The sequence below is a fragment of the Fukomys damarensis genome, unplaced genomic scaffold (genome assembly GCF_012274545.1).
Source record: "Fukomys damarensis isolate Sample0158 unplaced genomic scaffold, DMR_v1.0_HiC HiC_scaffold_23, whole genome shotgun sequence".
In the NCBI taxonomy this organism is placed as follows: Eukaryota; Metazoa; Chordata; class Mammalia; order Rodentia; family Bathyergidae; genus Fukomys; species Fukomys damarensis.
In genome coordinates this window covers 7,079,669-7,105,006 of record NW_022900935.1, presented here as the reverse complement: position 1 = coordinate 7,105,006, position 25,338 = coordinate 7,079,669, and the positions used below count along the sequence as shown (strand labels likewise).

The 25,338-nt window shown below is 41.0% G+C and overlaps 2 protein-coding genes, 1 non-coding gene and 1 pseudogene across 6 annotated transcripts in view; 2 read left to right on the top strand and 2 right to left on the bottom strand.

The window, feature by feature from the left end:
* Positions 1-21,149, top strand: part of Rhbdl2 (rhomboid like 2) — a 37,392-nt gene extending 16,243 nt beyond the window's left edge. For 3 of the 4 annotated variants that reach the window (XM_010625852.2, XM_010625853.3, XM_010625854.2), the window contains exons 3-8: positions 1,232-1,380; positions 6,046-6,158; positions 11,713-11,813; positions 14,198-14,258; positions 19,317-19,378; positions 20,082-21,149. In XM_010625852.2, the coding sequence (XP_010624154.1) occupies positions 1,232-1,380; positions 6,046-6,158; positions 11,713-11,813; positions 14,198-14,258; positions 19,317-19,378; positions 20,082-20,261 (666 nt within the window). In that variant the 3' untranslated portion in view covers positions 20,262-21,149. Of the gene's footprint in view, positions 1-6; positions 357-1,231; positions 1,381-6,045; positions 6,159-11,712; positions 11,814-14,197; positions 14,259-19,316; positions 19,379-20,081 lie in introns of those variants that run through there. The other variant, XM_010625855.2, reaches the window with a different exon arrangement.
* LOC117287393 lies at positions 10,616-10,718 on the bottom strand. The gene has a single exon (XR_004518716.1). It is a non-coding gene; the product is annotated as a U6 spliceosomal RNA (small nuclear RNA).
* On the bottom strand, positions 17,484-18,467 carry LOC117287370 (annotated as a pseudogene).
* Positions 21,150-24,209: 3,060 nt separating the features above from the next.
* Positions 24,210-25,338, top strand: part of Gja9 (gap junction protein alpha 9) — a 3,291-nt gene continuing 2,162 nt past the window's right edge. The window contains 1 exon segment of the mRNA XM_033767223.1: positions 24,210-24,234. Coding sequence (XP_033623114.1) covers positions 24,210-24,234 — 25 coding nt within the window.

Here is a 25,338-nt window from a genome sequence, read left to right as displayed (position 1 = left end):
GCGAGCCGAGGGGGGGCAGGACCCAGGTCAGGAGCCCAGGCTGGGGAGGGCGTGGCAGGGACAAGGACAGCACGCGCGGAGCCTCCACCCCACACCTCCTGGAGCTGCCCCTTGTGGCTTCCCGTGTGCAGTCGTTGCCAGCCAAGGCTTGAGTTTCATTCTCAAATCCCCTGCCATCAGTAACTGTAATTTCAGTGGCCTCATTTCATCTTAGACGGCAGGGTCGCCTTCAGAAACCAAAATATCTTGGGAGTCGCAGATTGGCTTTATCTCATGAATCAGATTGATTGGCAAGGTCTGTCTAGGGCCGTATGTTTAGGAGCATCATACGCTGCCTCAAATTTCAGAGGGCAAAGGTAAGACTCTCTAGGGATGTGTCGAGGGGGCAGCAGGGGGTGTATTCTCAGACTCTGATCTGGTCAGCCTACTTGGAGGTGGGTGACTCGACCGAGGGCATGCCTGAGTGACTGCATCAGGGCCGGGCTCCTCCTGAGGCAGAGCATTTTTTCCTGCTCTGTGATGTCCCGTGTTGGAAGCCCAGAGCGAGGCTGCCTACGGGGTGTGACCTAAGGGGCATTATGGCACCCCAGCGTCATCCTCTAAAATCCCATCGATGCCGCAGCTTTCTTCCCAGGACTGTATGAAGGATGAGGAGGAGGGCTGGAGAAAAAAGGGATGCGGTCACAGGGATAAAATGATTGCTAAGATAGTGGATGCTAGGGACGGCCTTTTCCTGTAGTTGGGTCAGGAGCGGGTGCCGAGATTACCTGCTCTTACAGGTGTTCAGTTTTTATTAATTTTTAAGTGATTTGTTTTTATTGGCCATGTTCGGGATGAAACCCAGCACCTTGTAAGGATCATGGTGAGTTCGAGGCCAGTAGCAAGACCGTCTCGAAAAACAAACAAACAAAAAATTGTACTTGTAAATGAAAGAGCAGATGGTAAGGGTGGAAGGGTGAAGGCAGTGGGTACGAAAGAAGATGCGTGTTAGAGGACAGTGCTATACAGTAGGGTGCTGAAAAGCAGAGGGAAGGGAATTTAGAAACAGCCTTCTTTACAATTTGGTCGAGTGCTGCTCTTCACCACGGTGGCCGGCGGGCTAAGACCCCGGTGGGGGATGGTGCAAAGACTCAGCTGCTGTCACCCGTGAGCCCACCAGAATGCCACGGGCTTTCGGGGGCCGTCTCTGGAGCAGGTGTGGTTAACCTTCCTGTCTGCCCCCTCGGTTCAGCTGGCCGTGTTTATTTACTATGCCGTGTGGAAGCCTCAGAAACAGTGGATCACCTTGGACACAGGCATCTTGGACAGTCCCTTCACCTACCGTCCTGACAAGAGGAAGGAAGCCTGGAGGTTCCTCTCGTACATGCTGGTGCATGCTGGGTAAGGAATGAAAAACTGGAACCCCCAACTTGGGTCTGGAGCTTTATGACTGATGAGACACTTTCATGTCCATTATCGTTTGACTCTGGCGGCAACATAGGAGGCAGGTATCTCTCCCACTGTTTTGTGGCTGTAATAATATAGGGTTGTTTGTTTTGAGACAGGGCCTCACTATCTAGCCCAGGCTGGCCTCAAACTCATGGCGGTCCTCCTGGTGCAACCTCCCGAGTGCGGGGATTACAGGCGTGCGCCACCACGCCCAGCTGTGGCTGTGATACAGACACGCAACTGAGTCGGGGTGAGGACTTTTTTGACCCACCGGTGCACTGCATCGGAAGTGCCGACTATTGGTACTGACACAGCAATACTAATGAGACCAAATCATTATCAAGCCGAAAGGAGACCCCTACTTGTTGGATGCTGACTGTTCTCTTTAGGTTATGAAACGGTGAAACTGAATCACCAGTCTACCCCGCTTCCCAGTCTCCACACTTGAAGACAATTCATAAACATTTTGATGCGTGTATGACACTGCTGTCTCTCTGAAATGACCCAGGTAGTACTTGCCTGCCTTTTGGTTTTGCTTCCCATTTCCTAAATGCTGGCAGCTTCTCATGACCTCACTCAGTGTCTCCAGTGCCCCCTTCCCACTACATCACTGTGCAGCTTGTTGGGGTGGGGTCCTGTGGTGTCAGATGGGTCAACCTCATCTGTGTGACTGGCCCGGTCCAGACGGCTCCTTTGACCAGTGGCTAAAGAGGCATCCGTGGCAGGATGAAGGACTCAGAGGGTTAAATCAGGGATAGAAATCCCCAGATGCCCAGTTTCTGTAGATATTTCCACACTTTGGTTTTCTGTTTAACAAGTATGTTTTGAGCAAATGTGGCTTCTGCATTTAAGGACTTCAAAATTTTAAGGGAGAACAGTAAAGTAGCAAAGTAAGGCAGTCATATACTATTATAGTACACAATAGCTACTTTTTTTCCCACAGTAGCTACTTAACCTCTCTGTGTCTCAGTTTTCTCATCTGTAAAATGGGAGAATGACACCTAATTCACGAGGTGGTTGTGATTAAAAGACATGACAGCTATGAGGTTCATATAATGCAAACACACTAAGGCACTAAAGAATTTGCAAGGCTGTGTGGGACATGTCATATATGGGGTGCATAAGTTAGAAATGCTTTTAGATATAAATAGCAAATCTAACTCACAGAGGCTTAAATAAATACAGGCTCATTTTTCCTCATAGGAAAGGTTCAGAAGTAGGCAATTGGTTTATCAGTTTAATGAAGCCAGGGCTCTTGGTCCTGTTGTGGCCTCTCTGCTGTTCCCTTGGTCTTTCATGCTTGCAAGCTGGCTGCTGTGTCACATTCAAAGGAAAGAGAAAGGGGAGAGACAGCTCCTAAGACTGATGTGTCCTTCTCTTTTGCCAAGATAGAAGCTCTCTGTCTTAGTTACATTTCTTGTTGCTGAGAAAAAAATACCTGAATGCAGGGAACAGGGAAAGGGGACGTAACCAGAACCCCTGCAGTGAGTCCTGGTCTCCTGTGAGCCACAACAGCACAAGGTAAATTAATGAATAAAGACAGGAAACCAGACTTAGGGAAGAAGCTGAGCTTTGGGACTGATCAGTGCTGCTCTGAGCAGCAAAGATGAAGGCACCCGAGCTTGTCCCTATGTATTGGGTCCACAGGGAGTAACAGACGACTCAGAGGGTAGCGATAATCCTCAGCCCCTGAGGATCTAATGCTGACTAGGATGGTAAGATGAGCAAAGGTGGTTCTTACAACATAGATGGGGTGAGTTAAACTGATAAGGAATTTGTCCCTCCCCAGGAGAGACCTTTCTACTCAATTCTCAAAGAGCTAGGATGTCTTCGACTGATGTAATCTTGCCCTTGAGTGTCACAGTATCATGGGATCACTAAGGTCTCAGCTGAGACCGGAGGCAAAAATGGAGTTATGTCTCTGCACGTCATAGCTGGCCTGTAGGCAAGAAGACTAGGCCAAGCAATTGTAATTTAATTGAGAAATGATTTTTCCCCAAATTATGTAGAATTGCTCCCAACACCTGACACCCAAAGGTAAAGGAGGAACGTTTATTTAGCTCAGTCTGTAGAGGATTCAGTCCGTAATTGGCTGGCTCCTAGGCAGAGTGGCACATGGCAGAGGGGCATCACAGGAGAAACGGTTCATGGTGGGCAGAAGGTAGAAAAGCAACAAGGGAGAAAAAAAAAGTCTCTTTTTGTCCCTTATATTGTATTCAGGCTACTGGATTAGGGCTCCAAACCGATCAGTGGACTGATTTAGTAATCTCACACCCTTCATCTCTGCAACACACATTCTAGATTCAGACACCTCCGAAAAAGCCCCACCTATGGATGCAGGAGGCTTTGGACCCAAACCATAACACTCTCTCAAAAGTCTCCTCAGGGGGCTGAGGATTTAGCTCAGTTGTTCCGCCTCCTGCCTCACAACGACATGGTCCCCAGTCCCCTGGTACCCCACAAAAAGGTCTCCTGTCAGTCCTATCAGCACTCTTAACCTGTTCCTCCCCCACCCACCTCCCTTCTTCTCTTTCTTTTTTTGAGACAGGGTCTCCCTATGCAGTTCAGGCTGTCCTCAAATTTGTGGTGATCCTCCTGCCCCAGCCTCTCTAGGGATTATAGGTATGTAACACCATACCTGGCTAGGAGCAGATATTTCTAATCTTTTTTTTTTTTTTTAATGTTTTAAAATGTTTTAATGTTTAGGTCTCCAAAACACTACTATAGTGCTACCTCAGTTCAAAGAATTAATTTGTTGTACAATTTTAGAAAAGATTACCACGTGTTGGAAAGATGGCTGTGGTTGTGTTTGTCACCTGATGCACAGTTTGCAAACAAAAACAAAAAAAAAATTTTTTGTTTTTGGTGTTTTGAGACAGGGTCTCACTATGTAGTTGAGGCTGACCTGGAACTCACTGTGTAGCCCAGGCTGGTCTCAAACTCACAGTGATCCTCCTGCCTCAGCTTTTGAGCGCTAGGATTATAGGTGTGTGCTATCACACCCGGCTATTTAAAATGAAAATATTTTTTTCTTTTGTGGTACTGGGATTGAACTCAGGACCTTGCACTTGCAAGGCAGGTGGCGGAACAACTGAGCTAAATCCCCAGCCCCCAAAACAAAAAATTTGCCAACACTTCTGTGTGTGAACCAAATTGTTTTCAAACCAGAGTGTTCCTGAATTGAGGTGCCACTGCAGAGCTGTTCTTGCTACATTATTCTGTGCTGAATTCGTATCACCACTCATAGGTCTTTGAAGATAGTTTGGACACTGATTTTAAGGCTGGGTGCATGAAAGGCCATCCAGGTACGTAATCTGTCCTGCAGGATACGCCAGAGGAGCTCTTCTATGACCCTCTTCTATGATGGGTATTTGTTAAGTAAATGATGATGCAAAAGTATTCTCCTTACAAGTATGAAAACTGCTTCACTATGGAAGATCCAGTGCCTATTTTGGTTTTGAACTTTGGTTTAATGTGAAATCTCCTTTTAAAAAATAAAAATTATGCTGTGACAACTAAATGAAGGGTTACTCTAATGTGAAAAATTTTCTAATTATGTTTAAAGATTCTCCAGAAGTGCTTTGGGGATTCAGTAAGCAAGATAATAAGAATACTATTTAAAAATATTTTACCTTGCCGGGAGTGGTGGGGCACGCCTGTGTTCCCAGCACTGGGGAGGCTGAGGCAGGAGGATCGCTGTGAGTTTTAGGCCAGCCTGAACTACATAGCGAGACTAAAAAAAAAAAAAAAAAAAAAAAAAAAATCTATTGAAATGTAAACTAAATAGAGCTTTAAAAGTCTACTGAAACTAAAAAGAATTACTGAAATTTAAACTCAGTGAATTAGGATTTTTTCAAAACTGCAATGGAAATAAAATCAAATGCTGAGGCTGACGAGTGCAACTGTCATCCTAACCCCAAATTTCAAGTTTTTATTTCTTAAATCAGCTTCATTAATCCATGTTTCATAATTGTTAGACTTACAAAATGTATTTATACTTCTAAAATGCCCTTTTATTGGTTTTACATATTGAAACACCACGCAAGATTTTATTTATTTATGTATTTATTTCAAATATAGCAAAGTTTTATTAAAGCTAGGAAAAGAAACAGGCTCTGCAGAGCAAGTTTGAGCCCAGTAAAAGTAGGAAAGGAAGTACACCTGCAGAGTGGGGCAGTCCACCATGTAACAGCAAACAGAGTGACTGCAAGATTTTATTTAAAAAAAAAGGATCAGGGGCCAGGTGTGGTGGTGCACGCCTGTAATCCCAGCCCTTGGAGGCTGAGGCAGGAGGATCGCTGTGAGTCCGAGACCAGCCTGAGCAACATAGTGAGTTCCAGGTCTGTCTCAACTATGTAGTGAGACCCTGTCTCAAAAAACCAAAAAAAAAAAAAAAAAAAAAAAAAAAAAAAAAAAAAAGATCAGGGATGTAGTTTAGTGGCATCGCACCTGCCTGGCAAGTGCAAGGTCCTGAGTTCAATCCCTGGTACTGGAAAAACAAAAAGGAATTGCCCACCAAAATAATTAGAAAAGGAATTCTAGCAAATCCTTAATTAGAAACAACACATCCCAAGGAAAATGTGCGTGAATATTTGACAAGTTTGTTTGTCTCTGCAGAGTGCAGCACATCGTGGGGAATCTCTTCATGCAGCTTGTGTTGGGGATTCCCCTGGAAATGGTCCACAAAGGCCTCCGGGTGGGGCTGGTGTACCTGGCGGGAGTGATCGCAGGTCAGTGTTCCAAGGGTGACATGGAAGCAACCCTTCTGGGCTCTTAGGATTAAAGCAAAGGAAGCTGACATTCATAGTGGGCTTAAGTCGAGGTTTATTGTGCTAGGGAATGCACTGAGCACTAGAGAGAATTTGAGAACACAGGTTAGAATCTAAGCTCCTGAAGAAAAGCCTATCATTGTGCCTATCCTCAGATACTACATTCAGGGCTCTGCACAATTGGAAACTGCAAGCACTTTGGTGCACAGGGCACATGCATTGAGGAAAGGCCCAAAACCAGATCGTGAAGCCCTTTACGTGTCAAACTAACAATCTGGGGAAGTGATATGATCCAGTCTGAATTCGAGAGACAAATTTGGGCTGGGGATATAGCTTAGCAGTAGCCTGCATGAATCGAATGTGTGAGGCCCCGGTGGAGAGCAGGAAGCTGTCAAGATCCACATTAAAAGAGAATTGATGTGGGCTGGGGACTTAGCTCAGTGGTTCTGCCGCCTACCTCGCAAACACAGGTCCTGAGTTCAATCCCCGGAACCAAAAAAGAAAAAACAAACAAACAAAAGAGAACGGACAGCAAGGGATTTAGCTCAGTGGTACCACTTTTTGCCTTGTAAGTGCAAGGTCCTGAGTTCAATCCCTGGTACAAAAAAAAAAAAAAAAGAGAGAGAGACAGCTGACAAGGCTTAGTGACATAGCTTCCCACCCAACTTCCCTCCTACCTTTTTGGATTCTGTTTTTGCACCTTCTCCTTCTGTCTCTTCACGTAATTCTTTTTTCCTGCCTTGGAAAACCTTTTGTGATGATCAGATCCTGCCTGGCTCCAGGTGCTACATCCATGTTTGTCCCATGGCTTAAGTTCAACCCGTGGACTCAGCCCTGTCCCAGTTACAAAGCCAAGGAAGAACGTGAATAACCTGTTCACATCCTCTGCCTATTTTTGCAATAGCTTCTTGGCAGGAATCTCCATCCCATTCCAGGCTTTCCTTTACAGGCTGTTTGGATCATTTCCCCTAAACCTACTCAACAATTAACAGTGGCCAAAAGAAAGTCCAAACAAGCACAGATGGTCTTCATTACCCTCCACTATTTGGCCTCATTGCTTCCCCGGCTTTGCTGTTCTTCCCTAGCTAGAGTCCTTCATCTGTGATATAATTCTAGTTCCCTTATCCTTGCCTCTGGGAAAACGTGCCACGCACCAGCAGAGGCAGCACAACCGGACAGCTTGTTAGATCGTTGCATGGTGGCCCCAGATCAGACCTGTCAATCAGAATGCTCATTTAACAAACGCAAGGCGTCTCTCACACACATTAAAGACTGAAGTGTGCTGGCCCGAACTGCAGCCCAATGTCCCCCAATCTGACTGGCAGCCAGGATCACCACAACCTTAAGTCCTGACAACCGAGGACATCAGGGGCCACCCAGATCCCCCGAATCAAAACCTGTGGGGGCGGGGCTCCAGGATCTGCGCCTTGTTTTTCTTTGCTTAGTGAGGTATAACTGCTATACAATAAAATACACACATTTAAAGCGTACAGCTTGATGTGTGTATACAAGCATGACAATATTCTACGTGATGCTCCCTACGTCATATATGAAGGAATTTCGGAGAACGACAAAGCAAGGCAGGCAAGTGAGGCCAGGCTTTCTCAGGCATCGCACCCCCTGCCCCCAGATGTTTCCTGCGATCCTCCCCGCCCCAGCAACTACCAATCTATTTTCTGGAATTATAGATTAGTTTGTATTTCCTAGAATTTTATAAAGCGGAGTCCTAGAGTGTATCCCATCTATTGTCAGGCTGCTTTCAGTCAGCAGAACCGAGGTTTACTCATGCTGCCTGTTAGTTCTTGGCCGCATGTTGTGCTGGGTAGTGCTTCACCGTGCGGTCAAACCTTGCTCCGTTCATCCATTCTTCTGCTGACAGACACTGAGTTGTTTCCGATTTGAGGCTATTACAGAAGAAGTTGCAATGAACATTTGTATGCAAGTCTTTGTGCAACACCTACTTCTCCTCATGGATCTTTAGTCATTCACGCGTTTTCCTTTATTAGATTTGTAAGAAAAAAATTTTTTTTCTGTTTTTTTTTTTGGGACAGGGTCTCACTATGTAGTTGAGATTGACCTGAAACCACTATGTAGCCCAGGCTGGTCTCACAGCGATCCTCCTGCCTCAGCCTCCCGAGTGCTGGGATTACAGGTGTGCGCCACCACGCCCGGCCAAGAAAAATTTATATTTGCTTTATATTTTTGTAGTCAGACTTGAGGATCAAAGCTATCTTTCTAAAAAAGAGAATTCAGATCACACTCTCCCTGTCTATACTCAGAAACCATTTAAATAGTTCTTTGAAACTTTGAAGAAACTCACCGTGGACACAGCTTCAGAGCAGTGGTTTTGACTACTTTCTGAAAATTATCCAGTTAGTAATCTATATTTTTCTCTTACTATTTTTCCATTTATATTTATCTGTTTTAAGCCAGTGTCACAATTATTTTGTCTTTATCCATCATTGTAAACTCCTTCCTCTTTACTCATATTGTGCCTTGATGTTGTCATTTTTTTTCTCTGATTTCTCAAACTGGTGATTTTAACATTCTTTGGGGGAAGTTAAACACGCTAAACTTCCCAAATGCTCTGAAAGGTTCAGCGTTCTAAAGAACTTTGTTTCACGCTGAGAATGCTAAGAAATTGCTCCTTGAGGCAAGCTAACAGGCGTGCACATTAAGCGCGCTAACAGGCACACATCTAAGTGCTCTTCGATGAAAATATCAGGGCCTCAGTGTGGTTCTGCTCAGACTTACCTATGTATTTGAGATCTCCTGAATCTCTTCACCCAAAATTTATTTTTTGGGGTGGAGCTACACTTTTTCTTTTTTTTTTTTTGGTACCAGGGATCGAACTCTGGTCCTTGCACTTGCAAGGCAGGCGGTGGAACTGCTGAGCTAAATCCATAGCCCAACACCCGAATTCTTATGTAAATTCTTTATCTTTTTGTGTACTGTTATGGTTTAAATCTAAAATGTCCCCAAAGACTCGTGTGTGGAAGGGGACCGGGACATGGAGGGCCATATTCATCAGCTGGTTCATCTGCGGCTGAGTTCTAAGCTGAACGTGCCATTAGGAGGAGGAGCCGGACGGTTGAGGGGTTACACCCCAGCCCAGCTCCTGTCTTCCGGCTGCCGGGCTGGACAGCCTGCCTTCCTCCACCATGCTGTTTCTGTCTTGGAGCCTGGTGACCATGGACTGGAACCGTGAGGCCAAAACAAACCTCTCCTCCTTCAAGCTGTAGGTGTTGGGTATTTTGTCCCAGTGGCAGGAAAGTGACTGACAGGTGTCCTTTTTTGTTGGTGGTGGTACGTTTGATTCTCTGGACGCTGCTCAAACCAAACTTACTTGTTCCTCAAATCTTTGAAATAAGTGCCTTTTGTTTTTATTTTTTTTGCATGTTAGGAATTTTTTGCCCCTGCTTTGGCAGTTTAGATCGATTTTGCCTTTGGGCTCAAACTTCCCAGTTAGCCTGTCTTGACTCAAAAAGGGCATTACCCAGCTACGGATAGGTTATATTGTCACTAACACAAAATCAGTGATGCATTTATAAACTATTTAGGACACGATCTTGTCAGGCAGGAAAGAAGTAGCAACAGTATCATCCCGGAAAACACCGCTATAAAACATTTAACCTTTAAATGAGCCATCACTCATGTTTTATATTGTTATATAATGGCACATACATACGATTGTACATATGTTTATACCATGTACATGTATACATACACACACAATTATATACGTCTTCTTCACCAAATCCTGAAGCCAGGTTTAAAATAAGTCCTGACACATACCTGTAACCCCGTCATCCTGGGAATCTGAGGCAGGAGGACTGTACAGTTGAGCCTAGCCTGGGCAGTTTAGCAACTTAGTGAGAACTTGTCTTAAAAAATATATAAATAAAAAAAAAATAAAGGATTAGGAATGTAACTCAGTGCAAAGGCCCTGGGTTCTATTCTCATTTCAGAAAAAGAAAAAAATCCTAACATTAATTTGGAGCAATAATTGAGTTCAAGAAAGGCCTTTCTTTAAAAATTCAGAATTGCGATTATCATCTATACTAGTAAACTATTATAGTTTGTTTGAATCTAGCCTGGACAATTTAGGAATTAGTGAGAACCTGTCTCAAAATTTAAAAATTAAAAAAACAATTTTGGGGAATGTCAGTCAGTGCAAAAGGCCCCGAGTATCCCCAATACTGCTCTCTCCCCACAAAAAGCTAACTCCTCTTTCTCAGAATAACTGGTCCACTGCCTTTATGCTGAAAAAGTCACTTCTTCCTAAGTATTTCTATAGCAAGTTTAAAATTTTTTATTTATCTATTGTTTTGGTACCAGGGATCGAACTCGGGACCTTGTGTTTGTGAGGCAGGAGGAAGAAGCACTGAGCTAAATCCCTGGCCCAATTTCTTTATTTTAAAAATATGGAATGCTGCACAAATTTGTGGGTTATCCTCGTGCAGGGCCATGCTAGTCTCTGTACTGTTCCAATTTTAGTGTATGTGGTGCCGAGGCGAGCACTACAGCAAGTTTATTATATTTTACTTACTCATTTGGGGCTGAAGATTGAATCTAAGACCTTATACATGCTAAACACATGCTGTACCACTCAGCTACATCCCAGCCATTTTATCATATTTTTATTTATTTTTAAATAATTTTGATTTTACCCCATTCTCTCTCCCTCCCTATTTATTTTTGAGACAGGGTCTCACTATGTAGTTCAGTTCAGGCTGGCCTTGAGCTCACAGCAGTTTTCCTCAGCTGCCTGAGTGCTGGGATGAGAGGTGAGCGCCGCCGCACCTGACTACATGTTAAACATGGTGGTTTCAGTCTGCCTTTTATAGTAATAGTTGTTTGCTCATCTAGTATCAGTTTCCTAGGTCTTTTTTTGCACAAAGTAGGAATGGTATTATATTGTACCCTAAGGAACGAAGGGAGGTGTTAAAGGAGGAGACCAGGTAATGGAAGTAAACAGTACAGAGAGAACATTTTAGAGTTTGTGTAAGGTGGTTCGTAAAACCTTGTTTTTGTGCAAGATTGGTTGGGAAATATAGTTCATCTTGTTTAGGGAATCTAATTGAATGGCATTTTGATAGGATTTTGAGGCTGCATCATGGCTCTGGGACAAAGATAGCCCATAGATGATAAAACACGGAATGTTTCAGATATTTTGATAGTTTTGACCAACTGCAGGGACACTGTGAATCACAGGTATACGTTATATCCCAGGCAGAGTTCTAAGGACTACATGTGTAAAAACGCATTTGCTTCTCCTGGCAATCCCCTGAGGTCAGCTCCATTAATACTCCTACTTTGTAGTTAGGGAAACTAGGGTAGAGAGAGGCTAAGTAGCTTCCTCACATCACACATCTGGTAAGTCTGGCTCCAGAGTCTGTGCTCTTGTCTCTATTAGACTGCTTTTCTATAAAACATAGAATGTCTCAGAAAAGTTGGGGAAGTTAGAAAGATTTCTTTTTTATGATTCTTATAGTCATGTGCTTTATTTCTTCAGGTTCCCTTGCCAGTTCTATTTTTGACCCGCTCAAATCTCTGGTGGGTGCTTCAGGAGGAGTCTATGCCTTGATGGGAGGCTATTTTATGAATGTTCTAGTGGTAAGAACTGGGGGAATGGGGTCTATGAACGCTGTTATTTTCCCAAGGCTCGGAACTGCACATGCTAGGTGAATGAATGTTCCATCCCCAGCCCTTTGTCCCGGAACAAAAACTGTTGTTTGGTCCAGAGAATCTTCATTTGTCAGTATTTACTGAGCACTAATCTTCTTTATGAGAATCACTGCTACCAAAGTTTACCTTCTGTATTTTATATTCTCATCTTAAAAGTAATGAGGACTAAATAAAACTCAGTGAATAAAAGAGAGTTAAGATCCCCAATATAGTATCGATCAACAGATCTATGTGTCTACCTATCTGGTATGCTAAAAAATGCAGTATTTAAGAATTTAAAAATTATTTTGGTAAAAATCACATTGCCATTAACCCCCTAAAACACTCCGCTGTATTTTGAACACACTTATTCCATCCTTCTTGCCGCTTTCTGAAGCTGCTTTGGAAGTCTTCTTTCGTGTCTTGAGTTGCTCTGTGTGACTTCCTTGATGCCTGAATTGATCCAAGACATTTAGCCCTCTTGGTCATTTTGATTTTAGAGAAGACCAGAAATTGCATGGTGCCAGATCTGGTGAATAAGGTGGATGAAAACATACTGTCATGTTTTTGACGGAAATTGCAGTCAACGGTTGATCAATGGCAGGTGATCATAAGATATTGGTGAATGTTTAAATTTAAAAAAATTACTACAGTACAAGACACACTGGTAATAATCCTTCCCCAAATACTCAAAATAGTCCCCCTGGCTTTGAACACACTTGTCCCATTTTTCCTGGCAATGTGTCTTTTCCTGAAATAAAGTTTTAAAAAATGTAAACACTCACCATATCTCTCAATCACCCCTGTATCTATGTCTACCTATGTAATGTATGTTTATATATAAAATCTCCCATCAGACATTTCCTATGTGTGTTCAAGAGCTGACTAACAGTAATACTACAGGATGCCCTCCCCTTTACAGCCTGTATCCTAACCATCGAGGGAGCTGCCTGTCTTTCCGTGTCAGTACACGGACTTCCCTCTCAGTATCTGCAGCTACTCGATAGCATCCTTTGTATAGCTGCATCTGACTTACCTAGAGATCTCACTGAAAAGTAATGTGGGGCAAGGTTAGCTCTTCCTATTTATATATAATGCGGCAACACATTCTTTTACATTTATCTTGCATTTGTGCATTTTTTGGTAGGATACATTTCTAGAAGTAGATTTACTGGATGAAGCTTTTAATTTCAATATGCAAATTGCCTTCTGAGGTTGGCCTATCATTTTTTTTTTTTTGTACCCTGGATTGAACTCAGGACCTTGCACTTGCGAGGCAGGGGTGGCACCACTGAGCTAAATCCTTGGCCCTTGGCATATCATTTTTAATGCTCACATGATAGTGAAAGTGCCAAAAGTCTGTTTGAAGAAGATTAAAATCTTGATTTGTTCTCGATCCTTTAATCATTTAAGTATATTTAAAAATATTCTAGGATGACAAATATCAAGCAATTATAAAACTGTGCCAAATACAGAAGTCATTTAGAAGGATGTTTTTCAAACTTTGGATTGCAAACCATTAGTGGTTGTGAACCCAGTTTAAGTCGTGTGATCCAAAATTAAACAAAAAGAAAAAAATATCAGTGTGATCACATGCACTAAGGTTAAGTACTGTTCGATTTATGTGTGTACTGAGTTATGTAAATTATTTCTTAACTGTAGGTCATGTTCATGACAGCTTGAAAATAACTGATTTAAAATAAACACTCCAATTTCAGCACCTCTACACCCTGGGAAGGGCTAATAACTTGGAAGGGAAGGGAGCAGCAGCTTGATAAATTGCCGTGGGGGTATCTGACTCAGCACAGACTGCTGCAGGCCGGAGTGAGAATGTTCAAAGCTAAAGCTGAGCATTGTTTTTAAATCAACATTTTAATTTCCTCTGAAATTATCGTTAAATAAAGTAGTACATTTTAGTTGAGTCTTTGCTAATTACTGCTGGGAAGAGGATGAAGTAGCAAGTGAATATTAACCAAAAAAGCTTAGAAGTATTTTATCAGCCTTAGTTTGATAATATTTATTTATCTACCTATCTATCTATTGACATGTTAAGTGTTGATTTTATATTACTTCTACTTAATTTCTGGTTAATGAAATTGTACCTGGTTTATAGCATGGAATTAAACATCATAGATCATTTTGTTGTCCAAAGTACACTCACACTCTACTTCCCAGGTATGTTTGAAAACTCAGCTGTTACATCCATGCTTTGTTTTGCAAATATTTAAGACTCAAACATTGCTTTAAATGAAAAGTCAGGTGAAGAGGGAATGGGGTTGAGGTTTCATTTGCCAACAGATAGCTAATATAATTATAATTTATCTCTTTGCAAGAATTTTCGAGAAATGATTCCTGCCTTTGGAATTGTCAGACTACTGATCATCACCCTTATAAGTAAGTGAGTTTTGTAGACACTACTCTTTCAGTTTTCCTGGTGCAAGCTTCAGGAGGCCTTTTCGTATTTCTCAAACACTAACGTTAAGGGTGACTCTCAGACTAGAGTCAGGAAGAATTGTTGGTGTCACACTCTGAGTCAGGAAAAGGTAACTGGAGGACTTTTCAGACAGTTGGGGTGGTTTTGAGAGGTACCTTGCTGATATGTTTCTGCTGTGTCTTTCTAGAGTCAGAGGAGCCATGAGGCCCCTTCCACTCTGACCACAGTAGCTCACTTATGTTTTATGTCCTGGATTTTCTCTTTCAGAAACTGGAATCTGTATATATTTTTATCTAGAAAAGGAAAACTTGAAAACACTGAGATAATCTATCTTCTTCCACAATTTCTTTCTTTCTTTTTTTTTTTGGTACCAGGGATCGAACTTGGGTCCTTGTGCTTGCAAGGCAGGTGGCCGGACCACTGAGCTAAATCCCCAGCCCCGTCTTCCACAATTTCTAAATTTTAAGATTGAAAAAGCACACTGATCTAGGATATAAGCATTGAGTGGTGGCTGGGAATTGAAGACAAGGGGTGGAGGTCAAGATACCAAGACTCAGAAACTGGAAGGGTGATTAACTGGGTTCTTGAAATTTCCAAGAATTCTAGCATCATGCCAGAGCAGGGAGGAAGGAGTCTTGCTTTGAAGAAGAGCTGGGGATGTAGCTGAGTGTGAAAGCAGTAACAGACTGGGTGAGGGCAGGCTGCTTCAGGTAGAAGGAAAGGCATGCGTAGTAACTTGAATTTAGGGATCTGTTTCAGGTAAAGCTGTACCCACAGGGAGGCTGGGGGAAGAGGACAGACCTTCAGATCAGACTTGAAAGCCAGGGCAGAGGAAACACTTGATAAAGCCTGTGGTTTTTGGTGTCAAGCCTTCCACTACTAATATTGATACCAGGAACAACTAACCACGCTTTTGAAAGAGATTAGAGTATGAACCATTTAACTGTAAAAAGGCCAGTATTTCATGCTGAGCCAAAATAACTCACTGGTTTATAGTCTATAATATATTGTGGATAGTTCTTTCTCCGAAAGAAGAACAAAGTGTAAGGGAGAACTGTGGGCAGAGACGCGAGAGCCAGGGTCTGGAAGCCAGGAGGGCTGCTGGGGGAGCAGAGCTGCCTCTTGAGGTCTTAAGAATCACAACCAGTGGGAAACTGAGGTAAGAGGATGGCAAGTTCATGGGACGTAGCTCACCGTGAAGGCAAGGCCCTGGCTTCAGTCTCAGGAGACAGAGAAAGGATCTCAGAGGGGCAGAGATAGACAGATATCTAGGTCTCAATCTGCTGCTTTTATGGAATTATAAATAAATTTATAGAAGGAACCTCATATAGTAGGGAAATGGCTTATGCTCTTCTTTAATACTCACAGCAGAAACCTTTTCCTTACGCATAGGATATCTATGTAATTCTCACCCCCCCTGCTTTTATTTATTTATTTTTTTGGTTCCGGGGATTGAACTCGGGTTTTTGCACTTGCGAGGCAGGCAGTGAACAACTGAGCTAAATCCCTGGCGCTTGCTTTTATTTTATTTTAATGTAATACAAATAGACATTAATAAAGTATGTATAAAAATTCTATGAAAAACTTCTAACTTATACGAAAAACAAAACAAAGTTTCATAACAAAATAATTAGAGAACAATAGATGATACACCATATATCATGATCTTAAAAGAACGGCCAAAATGTCACTCTCAGAGTACAAGTCATAGACAAAAAAGACTTACAAAGAAGAAACAAACAGCGGGGCGTGGTGGCACATGCCTGTAATCCCAGCACTCGGAAGGCTGAGGCAGGAGGATCGCTGTGAGTTTGAGAAACAAAAGGACAAAACTTTCTTTTCAATGAACAAAGAGAAACTAGTAGTACACATGCTTAGAGACCGCATGGTTTATCTTATGTGAGAAACTCAAAATATCTGTGTAATCTGTGAGGCAAGTACGAAAATGATCTCCTTCTTCGACAGCGTTTTGCTATATAGTACAGACTAACCTTGAACTATGTAGCCCAGGCTGGCCTCAAACTTACCGGGATCCTCCTGCCTCAGCCTTTTGAGTGCTGGGAACACAGGTGTGCCCCATCACACCCAGCACCTCTTTTTCTTTTTTATTTCTTCCTGTACTTGGGGATTGAACCCAGGGCTTTGTACATGCCTAGGCAAGTGATGTACCACTGAGCTACATCCCCAACCCAGAGATGTGCTTTTATTGTATCCTATGAACACCTTATACAAGTTCAAGTTAGTAGGATATACTGTTAACCTGGCCTGAAAATGAGAAATGGCCTGAAAATGAGTTCTTGGCCTGAAAACGAGAAGAATTAAAACATATATCACATAGCTGGGTGTGGTAGCGCACACCTGTAATCCCAACACTTGGGAGGCTGAAGCAGGAGGATCACTGTGAGTTCAAGACCAGCCTGAGCTACATAGTGAGTTCCAGGTCAGTCTCAACTACATAGTGAGACCTTGTCTCATAAAACCTAAAAAAACAACAACAAAACAAACATATATCACATTAATAAGATACAAGCTAAGGAATACATATCAATTTGATACATATTTCCTTGGAAACATGTATGCAGTTTTAAGTAGTAAACATTCTTATTTGTGAAGGATAACTGGTCTTAAGGACCATTCTTCATTAAGCATTTTTTATGGGATGTAATTTCTAATTATGCAACAGCTTCCCTTGGGGGAAAAATGAGATTCATATTTTAACTTTGTAAAATAATATAAAAGCATCTCTCTTAAAATGTCTGTCAAATTTTTCATATGGATAGTGATTTGGTTTATTGGAAAAAAGGCCTTTTTTTATCTATCTCAGTATGAAGACTGCAGCAACCCAGGAGGAACTGCTCCGAGGAAGTAGAACTAGCCAGGCAGAGATGTAGGAAGGGCCAAGATACACAAGGGCGAAATGAGATGGAGAAACTGAAATGCTAATTGTCCTAAAGGCTTTTTTAAGACAGTGTCTCATTATGTAGTTCAAGCTGGTCTCGAACTTGCAGCGATCCTCCTGCCTCAGCTTTAAGAAAAATTATTTATTTATTTGGTTTAAAGCTGTCTCATTTATTATTTAGGCTATTTAGACAGTATGTTTATGTTGAAAAGGGAAGCGAATTTTTCAGTTGCTTTTTTTGGGGGGGCACTGGGGATCAAACTCGGGACCTGCTTGCAAAGCAGGTGGCAGGACCACTGAGCTAAATCCCTGGCCCTCAACTGCTTTTAAAAAAGTAAATAGTAATGAATTTACTGTTATACTCAAAATCGTCTACGTTTAAGATGAGAGTCTTTGCCAAGAGAAAGGAGCTGCTCCAAATCATGAATGGTATTACAAAGGACTGCAATCTCTGTTTTTTTCTTCTTGAAGAGGTTGAGAAGCTTCCTTCTGTAGATGCTGTGGGGAAATAGTAGCATCTGGATATGATTTTGATTTAGTCTGAATCTTGCTAGTTTGGCATCAAACTCCAGCTGTAGTTTGATTATTTCATTTTGCTTTTTTTCTTGAGTTATTAACTTTGTGTTTAACTCTGAAATTTCCATCTTCTTTATTAGATTTTTGTGCTTTTCTTCATTTAATTCAACTTTTTTCTGCGTATCTTGATAAAGTTTGCTTATTTCTATCTTATGTTCTTCCTCTTTGATTTTCATTTCATGTACAAGTTTGGCAATATTATTCTTATATTCCTTTCAAATTGTGTTGATATTCAATGGTCTGTTGTAGCCCTTTTACCATATCACAAAAAGCAGCACAACCTTTTCTGTCTGGGAGAAGTCCTTTATAAGTTTGTCAATATTCACACTACTGATCTTTTTTGTACATTCTTTACTAGTTTGATCATGCTTGAATTGCTGTTGTTCCTGGTACCTCAATGTCTCTCCCACCTCAATCCATTTTTTTTTTTTAAAGAACAGTGTCTCACTGCGTTGCACAGGCAGGCCTTAAATTTGTAACCCCCCTGCCTCAGCCTCCTGCGCAACTGGTATTACAGCGGTGCACCATCAACCCTGGTTCCTTCTCCTGCTCTTCCTCCCTTGTAGCTTACTTGTGAAGAGTGGCCCGGATGATCTTTATAAAGCACCCATTAGATTTGTCACTCCTCTGCTCAAAAACTTTCCAAAGCTTTCTGAAACTCAGAATAAAAGTCCAAGTCCTTACAGTGGTCCATAAGACCTCTATGTGATCTATCCTCTGCTAGCTGTCTAATCTCATCACCTGCCACTTTATCCCTGATTCCAGTCCAGATCCACCAGACCCTCCTCCTCAAGTTTCTGGCTTGTAGTACTTTAACATCCACTAAGTCTTCTGGAGATGCGGATGTTGCTGGTCTTGGGAGAACTGCGTTTTGAAAAGCAGGTCACCTTCACTAGTGTCTTCCAGCACACCAGGCAGGCTTCCAAGGGACTTTGTGCTGGCTCCCTTACCACCCTCAATGTCATATTCTCAGGAGATCCTCCTGAGTTCTCCTATTAAAAATCACACCCAGCCAGAAGGAGGATCACTGTGAATTTGAGCCCAGCCTGGGCTGCATAGTGAGTTCAAGACCTGCCTGGGCTACATAGTGAGATGCTGTCTCAGAAAAGCAAAAACAAAAAACCCCAAACTAAAATAAAGCAAAAATCACACCCTACCTCTGGCATTCCCAATTCTTTTCCCTCTCTATTTTCCGCGTAGTACTTAGCACTATTTGACACACTGTGTGCTTTGTTTGCTCCCCAGCTACACCATCAGCTTCACAGGGGAGGTCGCTATGAGCTGCTGTACATCTGCGCACTAGAACAGCGCCTACCACAGAGATGCTAATCTATAAGTACTTGTTGGATGAATAAATCCATAAAATAATATAACGATAGGACCTACTTCATAGGGTTGCTAACGAACGAGTTAATGAATGACAGAGCTCTGAGAACACAGAATAAAACCCAACTATGATTGCCTGTGATTATTACAGGGGATTCCAAACATTTGGTGCAGTGGTAAGAATCCGGGTACTTCATCAGTGTGTTTTTCCTTCTAGTTACGTCGGACATGGGATTTGCTCTTTACAGAAGGTTCTTTGTCCCTGAAAATGGATCTCCGGTGAGTTCAGTTTCTTTTCTTGAGATAAAAAAAAATTGTTTACTTATAAGAAGGGTTACCAAATATGGGTTGTGATTTAGGGTAGTTGAATATCCGTTTATAAATGAAGAAAATGCCTGAGCAAATCCAACTTATGGATGGTCCTTTCTCACTTGACTTGTTCACTGCCACACCTGCCTCATTGGTAGCCATTCCAGAATAGGACAGTAGGGTTTCCCTGCTCCACGGAGAGTCAAAAGCAGATGGAAATAAAGCAGTGGAAAATTGGGTTCATTGGAGTTTGTAACATAGAACTGATAAAAGATTTTCAGTTTTTCTGGGACAAGTCTTTGAATGTGGAGTTTGCTATCATTTGTATTTTAATTCTGGATCCCATTTCTGTAAGATGTCCCTTTTGGGATTGCTTGTGATCACTCAACTCCTATTCCTTTGGTGCGCTTTATCCAGAACCACCCTAAACGCAATGACGATCACAAAGCATGATAACTCTGTCTTGTGTTCTGAGAGTGGGTGGAAATGGGTTTTTTAGCTTTGCATAGATTAGAACATCTCCTCCTCTCTGTGCCGTGGAATCTTTTTGATACTTTTCTAGTTCTCCAGACTTTTACGCTCTTATGACGTCTGTGTGTGAGTAAGGAAAATGAAACAGAAATACAATTAGCATTTTCTTCACTTATTTCTATTTTCCTCCTTTTCCCCACAGGTGTCATTTGCAGCTCACATTGCAGGTGGATTTGCTGGAATGTCTATAGGTTACACTGTGTTTAGCTGCTTTGATAAGGCACTGCTAAAAGATCCACGGTTTTGGATAGCAATTGCTGCTTATTTAGCTTTTATTTTATTTGCTGTGTTTTTCAACATTTTCCTATCTCCAGCAAACTGACCTGATCGTTTTTAATATAAGCCAATTAATAACAAGAGCTAACTGGCAAGGAAATGGGAAACTATGACAAAACAGAAAACGGTCAGCAAATGGCAGCAATTGTTGAAAGAGGACAAAACAGCACTCAACTCCTGTGTTGCAAGGACTACCTATAAAAGGCCTTAAGACTTGGGGAGGTGACTTCTGAATGCAGAGAGAAGGAAGAGGAAGAAAAAATGACGTATAGGAAAAACCAGAGATTCAGTTGTTTCCAGGAGTAGGGTACCCATGTGTGTACCCTATAAGAGGCCTGCTCTCCTTGGAGGACATATTTTGGAGATGAGAGATTCCCTGACTGTACTATGCAGAGAATTAAAACGTTTCAAATCTGTGTCAGACTCTTGAAAATTAGTTTTATCACTGATAGGTCACTACTGCTGAGGTGTTTTGTATACATTATTGCTAATCTTTTCAACAACCCAGAATGGCAGGTACTGCTTTGTACCTCAGAGATGAGGATATGGGAACCTACAGGCCCTGTGTATCTTTAGTTTGCATCCATGGACTCAGCCAATCCCAGACTGAAAATACTTGAAAAAAAATTCCATCTATGCTGAACATGTAGACTTTACATTGTATTAAGTATTATAAGTAATCTAGAGATGATTAAAAGTATATGGGAGGATATCTGTACACAAAATCCAAGTATTATACCATTTGGTATGGTATAAGGGACTTGAACATCTATACGTTTGGGCAAATTCTTGGAGTCCTGGATCCAGTTTCCCACAGTTACCATGGGAGGATAATTCTTGTTTGGGGGAGAGAGGCAGAATTCAAACACAGAGGAAAGGGCCAGGGATTTAGCTCAGTGGTTCCACTGCCTGCCTTGCAAGTGCAGAAACCTGAGTTTGATCCCCGGTACCAAACAAACAAGCAAACAAACAAAAAAACCCCAAAAAACACAGAGGAAAACTTGAAAGCCTGACTGGTCTTAACAACGCTATATTCTCCAAATACTGAAAGTTAGGGTACTGTCGTAGTACTCTGTAGGTAAACCACAAATGGTAGAAATATCTTAACAGAAGGAGACTCTGAATTTTCTGGACTACTAGTTTAAGGCTTTAATAGTGCATCTGAGACCTCAAGGAATGTGGAATAGGTTTTCTGGTACATGCTACATTTTTTTTTTTTTTTTTTTTTTTTGTGAGACAGGGTCTCACTATGTAGTTCAGACTGTCCTGGAACTCACTGTGTAGCCCAGGCTGGTCTTGAACTCACAGCAATCCTCCTGCCTCAGCCTCCCGAGCGCTGGGGTTAAAGGCACGTGCCACCATACCCGGCTCATGCTATATACTTAGACTCTGGATTGTTATCTTTGATAACCTTCTCAGCTTTACCTGGTTAGTGTCTCTCCAAAGCCTGGGTAGGATTTATTTATAAAAGGTAAAATGTCATATCTGAATGAATATGTCAAGCATCCAAAACCACAAATGCTATGGGTTGATAGATTTAAACTATAGTATGAGAGTATCTACATTCTTACAGTATAGGGAAGTTAGTTTCCCACTGCTTGGCCAAGAGAAGGTATTATAAATCCTAAAATTTTTGTATTTTGATGTTGACAATATAACACTTCATCTAAATTTGCATTTCTTTAAGGAGGATGGATATTTTTCAAGTTTATTAATAACTTATATAACACATAATAAATATGAAAGGAATTTCTCCCTGATGAAATGTTTGTATTTACTCTAAACAGTAGCTATTAATTGACAAAGAGGCAGAGTGAAGAAATATTTTTCTGCCATGGCAACCCATGAAATCACTAGCTCTGAAGATACTACTAATGGCCTAAAGTAAAACATGACTGTTAATAACAGAAAATTAGAGGAACAGAATTCATCTAACTATGAAATCAGACATGACCCATTGATTATTAAGACTGATGACTATAAAGTTATTCTCTAATATGAAAGGTTTTTTTGGTGCTGCTAGAAACATTAGGTCATTACCAAAAACAGGGATATATTATCAGCAAAAATTACAGGAAAAAAGCACACAAATATCTCCTGAAGTTAGAGATTTGACATTTTTGAATACAGGAACTACTTATTTGACTTCCCTTGGCGCTTTTTAGTCTTCTAGGCTGACCTGAGTTATGAGAAATACTGGAAGCAATTCTTTACGCTGTTCCATAAAGCAGACAGTTAGCGCAGGTAGCTCTCTTAAGTTTATATTAAAATTAAACAAATGATGAATTCACCTATTCACAAGCTAGACTGCAAAGGCTCAATGCTGCATGGGCTAGTGGTTATCTTACCAGACAGAGCAGACAGAACATTTCCACTGTCGCAGAAGGTTTGTGCTGTCATACGAGCCAGAGTGCTCAGAGGGGAAGTGGGTTTCAGTCACTGACTCATTTACTGCACCACAATGAACTGGACCTTGCCATACACATCAAAGGGACAGATTCAGAGAACTGGCTGAGGAGGCCGTGTTATGCTTTACTTCTCAGGTTAACTTTACAAAGTTTCATGTTAATCTCTGTTTTAATTAAGAGAGAATTATTTCAAAGCTTTTTATCTTTTGCATTCTGTAGTACTATATTTACGTATGCTAGTTTTCACATCATTTGCTATGAAAGCTTTGTGACGAAATCTGCCTTTTCTTTTAGGAAATAATACGCTCTTATTCTTTCAAAAATTCGCGATTGCTCTTTGTGGTTATGAAAGTAAAGTACTTATGACAAAAATTAAGATATAGTTATAGAAATTAAGTCAATTGTAATCCCACCATTCGGAGATCATCACAGTTAATATGTTGATATTCTTCTAGAATTTTTTTGTAGGCATGTCTACATATAAATCAATTTACAATGGGACTACAGCATTCTATTTTATAGTCTGAATTTCACCGAAACAGTGTCAAATGTCTCTTAATTAGTCTATATGTATATTTGTCATTTCTACAGGTTGCATAGTATTACCTTGTGAATGTTACCATTATTTATTAAACTGGTCTTTTTTATATGGATAATTATGTGGATATTTTCAGTTTATGGTATTATAAATAATAATATGAATAACATTCCTGCTTACATGGTAAAATGCTTTGGGTTGGTGGGTCAGTCTACTCTTACTAATGATAATAAAGTCAACAGAAATTTTCTCTCTCAGGAATACACAAAATTATAGAGGGTTGATGCTTTTTGAAGTCTTAGTAACTGTACCAAGCTCCAAAAAACTAGATTCTAAAAGCCAAAACTATCACTATTTCATATTCCTAAATTTAAATACACATTTAAGAAAAAAAGAGATGATTTCTTAGTGTTTTCTTCGTGTAAATTTCAAGTTTGCTTAAAAAGGAAAAATAACAGCTTAGTAAAACAGGTAAGAGCTGACTATTCTTTAATTTTAATTATTTTTTGAAACAGCGTCTCACTCTGCAGGTCAGGCTGTCCTTGAATTCACTATATAGCCCAGGCTAGCCTCGAATTCACAGCAAGCCTCCTGCTTCAGCCTCCTGAGTTCTGGGATTACAAGCATGTGCCATCACATCTGGCAAGAGCTAACTCAATTTTTAAATTTTATTTATTTTTTTGGTACTAGGGTTGTTGCACTTGCTTGCGAGGCAGGCAGTGAAGAGCTACCTTTAGAGCCACATTGATGGGTTTGGATAACAGCTCTGCGGTGTGACCATGGGTATACTAAGGTGTACCAGTTTCTGCACTGGTAAAATGGGGTAAACAGTAAATGGGGAGATAGCTACTTCACAGGATTTTTGTGGTAGACCTATCTTCTAACTACAGTATCTTAGTATTTTGATTTCATAACATTTCCTTTATATAAGTTAAACAGGATATTTATATTTTAAATGAATGTGAATGAAGCTGGACATAGTTCCACATGCCTGTAATCTCAGTGCTCCGGAAGGCTGAGGCAGGAGGACAGCAAGTTCGAGACCAGCATGGGCAACAGAAATAAAAGAAACGGTAAAGGCTGCAGATATAGCTCAGTGGGAAGGCTTTGTGTTGAATCTCCAGTACGTGAAAAGAAGTGAATGAAAAAAATGAATCTACTTTTTTACCTCTTCTCTGGGGTATATTTCTTCTAAGACAGCCTAGGACAGAGGTGGCGAGTCTATGGCACATGTGCTGCAGCAGTTATGCAGGGCCCTCTCTGTTGGTGTGTGAGCCAAGTCGCCACAGCAAAGGTTTGAGAAATTATCAGCATGCATACAGCAGCAAAGATCACACTACCTGTGCACATGCATGCCAAATGCAAACTTTCACCTGTCAATAAAAAGCTGTTTGGATCACTGAAAGCTCTGTTACTGTGTTTTCCTCTTAAGACAAAATATGTTAATGTATGACTTGTTTTTTCTAAACTAAAACCTCAGTATTCGGGTTTAATGGCAGTGTTGGCACTTTGCAATATGTGGGTTTGAGGTTGCAGCTTGGCCATTCGATCTCTAAAAGGCTGACCATCACCAGCCAAGGACATAAACCTTAATATGAAATTTACTGGCTAGTAACCCAAGCAGCTAAATTATAATTTGCTCCACTGTTCCCTTTAAATAAAGCAAGCTACATGTCTTAAATAGGTCAAATTTATTACAAGGGAAGTTTCTATAATATCACTATCACACTAATGATCAATCTATTTTGGGTTTTACCTAATAACAATTGGTACTGTAAAAGAGTTGAGAAGATCTAGTTTGTTTTAACAGGAAAAATTTTATAAAAATTTTAAGCAAAGCAAAATAATTTTATAAATATTCATAAATATTACTGGAATGGATTTTTTAAAATGTTCAACAACTTTCAGAAAGAAACCAAAACTTAGATATTCAAATGTGGATTAAAAAAACTATAGTAAGAGCTAGATCTACTCATTTTCCTATGTGTATTTGTGTACACCTCATCGTTGCTAGGTATATAGTAAGACTTAAAATCACTGACTTTGGTTGTAACTTTTACACATAATCTTAATAAGTTTGTTTATAAAATCAAATCAATAGTTTTAGGAACCTCTATGAGTTCCTAGTTAAAAAAAAAATCAAACTTCAGCTAAATAAGACAATTCCTGATAAGGGA